At 40.0% G+C, this 11,353-nt stretch overlaps 1 protein-coding gene across 1 annotated transcript; it reads right to left on the reverse strand.

Annotated features, from left to right (window-relative positions):
• Nucleotides 1-585: 585 nt before the first annotated feature.
• LOC114455519 (transmembrane protein 131-like) lies at nucleotides 586-11,347 on the reverse strand (the record flags this gene model as incomplete). Its single annotated transcript, XM_028436867.1, has 14 exons — nucleotides 586-917; nucleotides 1,020-1,078; nucleotides 3,723-3,861; nucleotides 3,963-4,069; nucleotides 6,144-6,222; nucleotides 6,351-6,557; nucleotides 6,634-6,800; nucleotides 8,339-8,448; nucleotides 8,538-9,075; nucleotides 9,168-9,317; nucleotides 9,827-10,012; nucleotides 10,183-10,369; nucleotides 10,479-10,621; nucleotides 11,238-11,347. Coding segments are annotated over 14 exons (2,382 nt in total), but the record flags the coding sequence as incomplete, so codon positions are not given.
• Between the last annotated feature and the right edge of the window lie 6 nt (nucleotides 11,348-11,353).

Below are 11,353 nucleotides of genomic sequence, written 5' to 3' on the forward strand. Positions count from 1 at the left end.
TTGGGCTCAAACATGTTTGGTCCTTCAGTGAACTACTCAGCATACGCCTCAGTTCTCTCTAATCATCAGCTTTGAGCTACGTACGTAGACTGTTCACATCACAAATGATTAGTCTCATATATGCATTGTGTCTTGGGTGACAGTCTCTTGAAATCCCAAAAAAAATACACATATATATATATATTTTTATTTTATTTTACTATTTTCATTTATCCCTAACTGCTTGTGGGAACGTAAATAAAAAATCTGATCTCTGTTTTAATCTATAGTACAAATATAACTCTTTCTTGGGATATAAACTAAATTTCTTTATGCAACTTCTTCATTTTTAGTTTGGGCCCCAACTTTGGGTTATTTCTTTGTCAGTGTTTGACTTCAGTGGCGGCGCCTCGGAACCAGAAGATTTAAGGGCGTAACATGTAAATGAAGATCAAATTCGGTATTTATCAACACCCGATCATTTGCGCACAGGGATTGGTCAGATATGAATGTTTCATGAATCACACGTTGGTCCTGTCGTACGACACAATGTGAACCCAGATTTGCTGAATGAGGGCCAGTGTCCTATGCTGGCACTGGGATGAACAGGATGAGGGAAAACTAATCTGACTACCGGTACTTATGTTTGTTTTGAGTGCATCCATAACGTTTTGGTAAAAAAAGTGGATGGAATTTAATTGAAAGTTAAGATGCAGCCCTTCAACTTTGATCACAAGTTTATCCATTAGGTTTGAGATCCACGTTCACATCTACTGAGTCACACAGGTCACTGTGCATGACTACCTTGCTGCCCACACAAGCAGCTCTGTCCCAGGTGGTGGGCGATTCATGCGGCTGCTCCTCTACCCAAGCGCTCTGATTGGTGGGCACACTGGGACCATCCTGACTGGCAAAGCCACATGGAAAGGTTCCGTTACCTGCAAACATGTTAGAGCACGCACACACTGAGCAATGAAGGGCATCATATTATTATTATTATCATGTCAAGAATGATGATGATGATGATGATGTCATTGTACCGATGTAATTGGGCTCCTCACGGTAAGTTTGGGTACTTTTGGTTCCACTCCAGGCTAACCTACAAGAGGAGAGAAAAAATATTCAAACATCATTAAACAAACGCTCACGCCCCCTTAACTGTCTAGACACACAACTTCAGCATTTTCAAGTGCAATCAACGTTAAATGTGTTTGTTAAAAGGCCTGAACAATGTACAGCAACACAAAGCACCATGCACAGTTAGCATGTGTGTGGATTAGTGGGGTGTTTTTAGCCTGTAAACCAGTCACACAATCCAAAGCTTTCTGCAAACAAAAGATCATCTTTCTGAGAAACCGCTGAGTCAGCTGAGCAGCACTTTTCCTGAGCAAAGGAGAAGGAATGATTTTCAAAAATAAGCAGCCATGTGGAGAAAAAAAAATTAACAAAAGAATGAAAAAGACAAAAATGTTGCGCTCAGGATTTCAGAACACGACTCCTCCAGGGCATTCTTTTTCCATAAAATCGTATCAATCTTTTAAAAGAGTGTTAGCTCTGGCATGTCAGTCAGAACTAGAGCTGGGTGATATATCGAGATTCATGATATATTGAGTTTTCTATTTCAGCTACACAGAAAATGACAATAATCATCTATATCAATGTGGAATTTTTTACAGCTTATTTTGTTTTCAAATACTTGTTTTAGGAGTCACTGCTTTCCCTATTTCTCAGAACATGTGAAGCTCAGTTTGATGATCACTGAGTGTGTCCTAACCCAGACCTTCATCTAAACAAGCCACACTACAGAACTCACTCACACGTGCTGTCCCATAGGAAAAAAAGACTAAAGCGGCACATATTGTGTAAGTGTTTGTTAATAAATGAGCCTGTGTGGCATTTTGCATCAGCAAATTTAACCAGAATTGTCTTTCTGTTCAGACTTCATTGGAATTAATATTATCGAGATTTATATTGCATATTGACAAAAAATATCGAGACATGAGTTTTGGTCCATATGGCCCGGCCCTAGTCAGGATGTATGGGTCGTTTCACTAGTGACAGACCTGATACATCAGCCGTTTGATATTATCGGCCGATTTTTGCATTTTTTACGGCGGGCTGCTGCGTTCGCCAATCTGCATTATTTACAGAGAGCAGAAATATTTTGTTTTTGTTCTACATCACCTGTTTTAATTATTTGTTAAACTTTTTTTTACTCACCTTTGTTAAATTCAATAAATGTTCCTTTAAAAAATTGAGACTCGTAACATTTTTTATCATCATTGTGTAAGTTTTATGATGCAAAAGTAGTATCGGCTTTAAATATTGGCTGAACAAAATTTGCATTTCGTATCGGTCATCGGCTATGGCTGATAGGGGGAAAAAAAATGGTATTGGCCCTAAAAAAATCCATATCAGTCTATCCCTAGTTGGCCCTCTGCATCACACCTCCTACAGTAGATGTGTACTGGACTGTACTGGTCAGATGGACAGACATGCTGTGTACATCTATTTATATCAATACATGCATTTTTAAACATGTTCCAGACTCAGTTGAGAGAGGTTCTGATGAACTCTCCTGACCAGGCAGTAAGTGACGTTCACTCAGCTTGTATCTCTGGTTGGGCGATGGTTGGCAGACTTGAACCAAGTTAACGGTCATGTTAAATATGGGTTTATGCTCCAGAACTGTCACGGTCCCAAATATAATTCACAGCAAGGACATTTTTCTGTTGTGGTCGCTGTGGTCCATCAGAGTCGGCCTGTGAGCAGGAATCCTCTGGGACGGTTAGTACACGATGCCTGTGTTGGAAAGACCTTGCCTTTTCATTCTTTGACGTACACCTCCACTGTTTCCTCTTCGTCTCGACCCTTTCTGCGTGGATGCTGCGCTCTGGCTTGTTGTCCGGATGATCTCTGCGGGAATTGCTGCGTCGGGGTCCATGATTGCCACATCCGAGTAACGCAACATCAGGAGAAACTCACGGGAGTACTGGAGACGCTCTTGGTGTTCACCAATTCCACTCAAGAGTTAAAATAACGCCGCCATGAGGATCAAAGAGGCCATCAAAGTAAAGTCATTCTTGTTAGTGTGAAAGGGGTTAAATTAGTACACATTCATGTTATAATTATGGAGCACAACCAGATATCCGTTAAGTGAAGGTTGAACTGACATGAAGTGAAAATTGTTTCAATTTTTATGGCGAAAAACTCCCATTAACAAAACTAATTAATTATTCGAACGTTTAAGCAAATAATGTAACACTTGTCTTGGTAAGGCTGACATTATGTTGTCATTATTAAAACATGACACCTGTCATTAACATGAAATAAAGTGTCATTAACCTGTCATTAAGTGTCGTTCGTAACCCTAACCCCACTAGATCCCTCCACCTAACCCAAAAATGCCAACATAGCTCAACAGGTGTCATAATTTAGTGAAACAACACTTAATGACAGCCTTCATGACACCTTATTCTTGCTAATGACAGAGTAATGTTAGCCTTATGTCTAAGTTAAGTTTTACTCAAAATACAAAATGAGCCAACAACTTTTTAGTGTTTATAGACATTTCTTTGGCCACTACGGGGCAAAATTTGATTTATATAATAAATACAACAATTAGGCCAAATTAAGCACTTATACGAAGCTTTATCATCAGGTCTCCGTCTAAATACTTGGCTTAATACCGTCGTACTTGGTCAGTGTAAGGTTGTCAAAGGCAAATGTTGCTGTTGTCTTACGTGTTGTAGGGGACTGGGGCTGGTGCTGGTGGCTGTGGGATGTAGGGCAGAGCTTCAGCGGCGTTGTATCTGAACTTGTTGTTGAGTGGGATGAATGGAGCCGACCACGTCTCTGCAGGCAGATACTGACCTGTCAGCTCTGGGGAGGGTGTGAGGAGTGTATTAGACATCAGTGGTCAAATAAATGCCTCAGGAGACGTTTTTTTTTTTACACATACACACTATTGCTCAACTGCTTACCTGTGTTTCTTTCCATTCCTGCAGCCACTGCTGCAAAACTTGGGTTGAAGCTTGATGCTGTTGGGTCAGCGCTTTGACACATGTCTTTACGATACAAACTGTTGGTGCTACAAAGGATAAAACAAAGATTACAACCTCCACAGAATGGTAGCTGCAAAAATAAAGTGTAATGCTGCGTTCACTCCATATACGTTTCGGGCGTCAAAATCGTGCCTCACGCAGACGCTTGTCACCAGCGTTGAAGACGCTCTGGATGCGTGTCCAAACAAGTTGGGAAGAGAGTGTGTTATGGGGAGGGGCTTCTCTGTTGCAGGTGTTGTTCATACAATGGATGATATTTGGCGATCAGTTATGTTATAATTCACCCAGTGACTGTGATATGGTGGAGAACATTATGTTGAGAAGGCTGTGTTTCCAGTTGGTGTGACTCAGTGTGTGCACTGTGACGTCAGAGTGCTATAGAGAAGTGTGGGTGAATAGAGAATAAAGTTTAACGTTCCTTGCTGACCACGCCCCCTCCGACTCTCGTTCATCAGCTCTACATTATCCAGAGACTGGCTTGGCTTTATTTGCACCTCGGCGCCATTTCTGTATTCACCAGAGCTGCGCTCGGACGAGAGTCACTTTCAGCGCTACTTCCGTCTCTCCCGTGCCCAGTTTGACAACCTGCATCAACGCTCACATCTCCTACCAGAACACCAACTACAGGGGATCTATTCCAGCAGAAGAGCGCTTGTCCAACTGTCTCCGGTTAGTGTTTTTTTTTCCATTATTCTGAATACGTCATTGTTGGGGAATGCTCCTGATTGGTCGACGTGCTGCGTTATGCCCCAAAAGTTCAACAATCCCAACTCCAGCGTCGGCTGCGTCGGAGGTGCCGGACGCACGTCAAAAGTTTGAAATCTCAAAACGCGCTACACAGGAGGCGCGGGACTTGCAGTGGAACCTTTCAACGCTCCTAGAATCGCGTCCACCATATATTGTCTATGTAAACCTGACGCTTTCGACGCGTTTAGTGTGAACGTGCCATTATTCTTTAAGTCAGTGGTTCTCAAACTGTTTTTGCTCGAGTACTCCCTTTGTCTGATTACAACATTTTGCACAGAATACTATGGTATAGACCAGTATTTCCCAACCAGGGGTACGCGTACCTCTAGGGGTATGTGAGCACATTGCAGGGGGTAAGTGGAAAAATTAAGAATTTAAGATAATAAAAAATATTCTCAGTCATTTCACAAATCCGTCAATAAAATGGTACGTGTGCGTTATGACTTGTTTTTAAAGTTTAAATGCCTGTTTAAAGGGGACATATTCAAAGAAGCTCCATTTGTGGTAAATGTCATAAAACTTATAACACCGACAGGTTAATTATTTTTGTATTTATTTATTTATATTACTTATTATTCTTATTTTTTTTCTAATTTCAACTTTACAATTTTTCTTTAATAGCAATATAATCATAATATATTAGTATTAATACTACAAACGTTCACTATAATATAATTTCTTATATTTATAATTTTTATTGCCTTGAAGGCAACATAATTTTATGTTTAATTTTAGTTAAATAAGCCTGAATATTAATTGTTCAATTAAATAAAATGACTTGCGTTAAACATTCAGTTGTGTTATGTTCTACTTTTGGAGAGTCATGAATACGTATGAGTGAGGGGGTACTCATGGTATGACAAAAAGGCTCAAGGGGTACAAGAGACAAAAAAAGGTTTGGAACCACTGCTATAGAGCATAATGATGGAATGAATGAGTGATAATATTTTAAAGAATCTAATTCAGTAAATAAGTGGAATTTTGTGCCTCCTGAATAGAATTGTTTATCATTTCCCACATTTTGTGGGACCAAGACTGACTCTTCTATTTTCAGTTTATGTTCTAATCTAGATCATTTTCATCATCATTATTATGATTATCATTTTTAACTAAAAAACATTATAAAACCCTGTATTTTTATTTTTTTTCATTTGTAAATTTTCCACTTTCGCTATCTCAAGTACCCTCTGCAGTGCCATTGCGTAATCCTGGGGGCACACATACCCCCATTTGAGAAACACCGCTTTAAATAAAAATAATTAATTTGATTTAGGAAGTAAAAACCAAAAAGTGATCTAAGATTCCTTTAGAATGTGTTTTTCCGTCACAGATTGACTGATCTACTGAACATACCTTAGAGCTTTGTAATTTGCATTCATGTTTTGGTAGCAGTCTCTCTCTGCTGGATGGACATTGTACTGCATTGAGTCCCCTAGAAAGCCAACAGAAACAGTCAAAACACAGCCCAAACAGTTGAAAATTTAAGTCTATTCATGTCCGCTTATCTCTAAAAAAAAAAAAAAAACACTAGAGATAAGGTGAATAACGAGCACTTTGTACTTTTTCTAGCTGAGGCGTTGGCGGCGTGTGTCTGGGCACTGGGGTCCTTGTCTCCCTCTATGCTGCTGGTGCTGCTCCAGCTGCCCCAGCTGCCCCTGCTGGCTCTCACACTTCCTGACGAGCTGCCTGAGTCCGATCCTGACTCACATGGTCCGCCTACACGTCGCTCTGCAGCACACTTTCTCCGAGCACGAGAAGGACAAACACCTGCAATGGAAAGGTTTACAGTAAATACAAAATGAGCTCAAATAAAACGAAGGGGATGCATTCAAACCATACGCACCATTCTGCTTGAGGGCACTCTCAGGACTTTGTCCAGGCTTTAGCACCTCTGATTTGGAGCCGTTACAACAGCGGTTTCTGCTGTGAGGTCCATTTTCAGAACGATCGCCTGATTTGTCGGGTTCTTTTTCCCTCTCTAGCATCATGATCAAGTTATGCTCAGGAGCACTACACACACACACAAAGTTAACATTCATTAATGCTTGGGGACACTCACAGGTCTTGGGTCATTTAACTACCAGTGAAATGAGAGTTCACTTAGGCCTGGGTGATAAAAACAGTAACATATAGAGATATAATCAATATCCATAGAAATTATGTGCGATAGAATGTTCTATAATTTCACTGAAGTCCATTAACCCAGAAACAACCCCTGACCCAGCACCGCAAAGCATTCTGGAGGATGTCGGCAGAGGAAAAGCTTGAGTCGCTCCTAAGTAGCTGTGTACAGTAGTAGTTTTTTGTTTCACCACCTGAGATAATGACATGAGCAAAGGCCGCGATCAGTGCGCGCTGTGGCTCCCCCTCCTGCTATCGCTGCGCAACACACCCCCCACACACACCTGCTCGTCACAGCCTATCTGAAGCTGCTGTGCACCAGTACATCATAAACCACTACATAGTTAAAGCCGTACAAGTTCCTCCGTCAGATCCACCCAAAGCTCCGGCAACCATGTTGACAGAGATGCACGCTGCCAGCAACAATTATGAACTGGAAACTAGACTAAAGCATGCTAAGCTAAGCTAACCCACCGACACATAACACTGGGCTAAGACTCTAAGAGCAAATGCTAACCTCTTCATGAAAGGAACAGACAAAGTCTACAGCTTACTGTCATCAAACCACAAAGAGCCATTGATTTTCTTATGGTAAGATTTAACACCTGCATGGAAGGATAAAAGCTAACATGTCACGTGTGTGAAATAAATGTTTAGCCTAAAACTAACGACACCATTAATACGTCCCAACTTGTGAAACACAATATTTTTTAATTATATTTCACGTGTTCACAGGACAAAGCTGGTCCCATTAGACAGTAATGTAACTATTGTGATTATTACACCTAAATATCCCGTTAGTACTGCTCTCAGTAATTAATGATTAACTCATCAAACTTGATCTGGTTTAATTATAGGAAATTAGAGAGATAATTATCAACTATAAATGTATGTGACGTATTATCAGATATAAAATAAACAATATTCAGCAGCAGCTGTTTATATTAAACAGTAAAAACACAGTTATTTGTTCTTTAAGTGCGTTTTTTTAAGAAAAGAATTTAATTATTCATGAGGAAATAAATGCCAAAATTGCACCCATAATATTTTCTTAATACATACCCTGTTGTTCGTTTGATGTCAGAGATGTTAGTTCTACCTCAGGTGTGCACTGATTTATTATTTACAAACTTGTGTTGCACATTTTGTTTGATTAAGCATTTTTTTAATGTCTGTATTTGTACATTTAACACTATCTTTTAATATAGGTTTTTTATTTATTTATTTTTTTAGATAGTTTTGTTGAGCACTTTTTAAATCTTAAAGATTACATTTATAATTAATTACTTAAATTTGGATTTTTTTCTTCTGGTCCTTATTTTAAACAGGTTAAAAAAAACGAATCAATAATTATCGATATGGACTGATATGAAACACAGTATATCGTGACACTTTTTAGGCATATCGCCCAGCCCTATGTTCACTACCTGGAGATATTTTCAGTCTTCCGGCGGCTCCTCTTTCCCTTGTTATTCCCTGGTGCAGTGCCAGTCTCAATGCTTAGTGCTTTCTTTTTCTGGCTTTTGCCATCTTCTCTCTGAAGGACAGAAAAACAAAAGGAGGATTTCACAAGTCAGCAAGATGTAAATGTGAAAATAAATTATACATTTATTGAGTTTGCATTACCTCAGGTTCAGAACTGTCCCTTTTCTCCATCTTCTCAGCATAGGGCTCAGTGCAGCTCGTGTCTACAGGGTTACAAACTAAAATGCCTGGTCGAGGTCCAGGAACCAGTGGGGCATCATTTGAGAAACCAGCACACATTTCCATGGGAAACATAACTGCTGCTGGAGCTCGGTCTTCCATCACGCTCTGGACTTCTTCCTTATAGTCCATGGGCATCTTGTTCTCCATCTCACTGATAAAAGATGGCTGGTTGTTGTTGCAGACATCAGGGTCCGGGGTCATAGGGACATCTGTGGCATCCTCAAGCTCTTCATCCATTGTGACCGTTGCAGCCGGGGATGAGCTGTGTTTATATTTGGTGTAATAGAGTGAAACTCTTTGCTTCTTCTGCTGTTGGGACGGTGTTGTTGAGGAGCTTTTCTTAGAAGACTGAGGACGAGGTGCAGGGCTGCTGGCCAAGGCTGGAGAGCCACGCCCCTTACCTTTGTCGGACGCGTGGCCAGTGTCCACGTAGGTCTTACAACTCCCTTTTAATTTACTGAAAGAAAAAAAACACACAAATGTGACACTTAGGGGTTTAAAGCTTTGAAATTTCATAGTTTATTAAATCTAATAAACTATGGGACATACTTTACTCCATTTGGGGTGATGTTATTGACAGAATTGTTGTCCCGGGACAAAACAGAGTTATGGTTGCTTCTAATGGTGGGTGAGGAGAACTCTGTCAGGATATACTGGGCTTGATGGAAGGCCATCAAACACACTCCAAACAAAGATAAACTGCAAGAAAAACAACAAAAAAAACAAACAAACATTAGTGCCAAACAAATAAAAGTTTTAATCTGAATTAATTGCCTGACTTTCATTGCTAATTGCAATATTTTTTTTTTATTTTTTTGCTCAAACTGTGTATTGTATCGTGGTAATATGATTCAAACATATAAGAAACTCTGTTCCAGCAAATTGCGTGCTAAACAACAACGAAAGTTCAGTATTCGTAAGTGCTTCGTTTAAATTAATATTTCCTTTCAAGATATCTGTATATTTTTTTTTCCTTGGAAATCTGAACTACAATCACACTGTCATTCCTAGCCACTTATAGGTCAGTGCAAAACTAGATATCCCCTAGGAATCAGCCAAACTACAAAGTTACATGTTTTTATCCAGCTAACAGCAGAGCAAACATGTAGCTAAGGCATTGTCAAACACGTAATGTGATTTAAAAAAACATCACCTGAATATAAACTGCCCAACAATTATTGAAGTCAGTCAAAAGTTAAAACACTCACCATGTGAATATGAGCGTCACCATCCAGAATGTTTCCTCCCAGCTGGGACCAGGAACCACCTGGGCACAGAGCGGCAGCATGTGGTGCGGCAGAGTAACGTTGAGTGTGAAGGGGAAAGAGGTGCCTCGTGATGTCACCAGAGTGAGGTCCCGTATCACCCAGGATGAGGTGAAGTCTGGGGTGAAACTGGGAAAATGAACAAAGACAGGGAGCGTAACTCTAACAGACTAAAGAGAAAACAGAGTTCACTCAAGTTAAAAACATGTGAGTTCCATTTGTATCAGAGATACTGCAGAATGCTTTTCCTTTTTATAACAGTACAGAATGTGTAACAAAGGTAATTAACTTTTACTCACGCAATGGTGATCTCAGAGGAAGTGTTGTGATCCAGTCTGAAGGAATGACACTGCAACACTTCGAAACCAAAGCCCTGACAACTGTAACCATTAATGTTCATGGACATGACCGTCAGAGGAAGCTCTCCTGCATTCTCCACCTTAAAGCTTTTCTTAATGGTGAACAGAGGCTTATTGGTGCGCACACCTATGGGCGAGATACAATATTAACTATAACACCTGTAACACACCATAAAAGTAGGAATTAAGAGAAAATAATGAAACACTCGAAAGCCTCAGGAAATTTTCCAACTCACCATCTCTACACTCCATGAGAGTCGACTGAGGGACGTTAAAACGTAAAGAGGCGCCGGGACCAGGAAATTTGCCTTCGACTTTGAGCAGCTCTTTGGCCCCGTGGCCCTGTACTGTCACCAAGTCAAACACCGTCAGGTTGTTCCTGGACAACACATGGAGTTAAGGGTTAAAGGGAAAATTAACAACAGAATCAAAAGATAGAGACAAGGCTGCATGCCATTTCTCACTAATTACAGTCACAGCTTTTTGTATCTATTACAGAACATGGAATGTCCAATTTTAGGCCACCAGCAAAACAGTTTTAATTCAGTCAACGTGTCATCTGAATACTGTGATTCACTGTGTTCATATAGGTTCTTAGGTTGAGCGCTTAACTGCTGCTAAAACAGCTTAGGTTACACTTAAGCTGTCACTGAAAGTATTTAGATGCTGCTGGCTGGAAGATGAGTCAACTACAAAGCAAATGCCAAGTTCTGCAGCCTACTATTGTGCATTGTAACTGTCAATATATATATAAGAGTTAAGGGTGTCCCCATCTGATATCGACAATGATTCCATATATATATCAATATCATTTTATGAGAATAATCATATGTTAATAAAATTGTAATTTTATAAAAATTAAAGTAATATTTCAAGATTAAAGTCTTAGGAGTTTGACATTAAAGTCATAATTAGGGTTAGTCGTATTAGGCCTTTGCTAATGTCTGCCAGAAAGAAATGAACAAATCAGTGTGTATAAAGTTGATAATGTCTACCTGATGATAAGAATGCTAGTCACAGGTTTGTGTTCAGTGGGAGTGAAGACCACGGTAACCTCTCTGGACTCCCATGGCTGAAGCAGCAGACGCACAACACCTTCTCCCAATCCCAA

The sequence above is a fragment of the Gouania willdenowi genome, chromosome 1 (assembly GCF_900634775.1).
Source record: "Gouania willdenowi chromosome 1, fGouWil2.1, whole genome shotgun sequence".
Taxonomy (NCBI): domain Eukaryota; kingdom Metazoa; phylum Chordata; class Actinopteri; order Blenniiformes; family Gobiesocidae; genus Gouania; species Gouania willdenowi.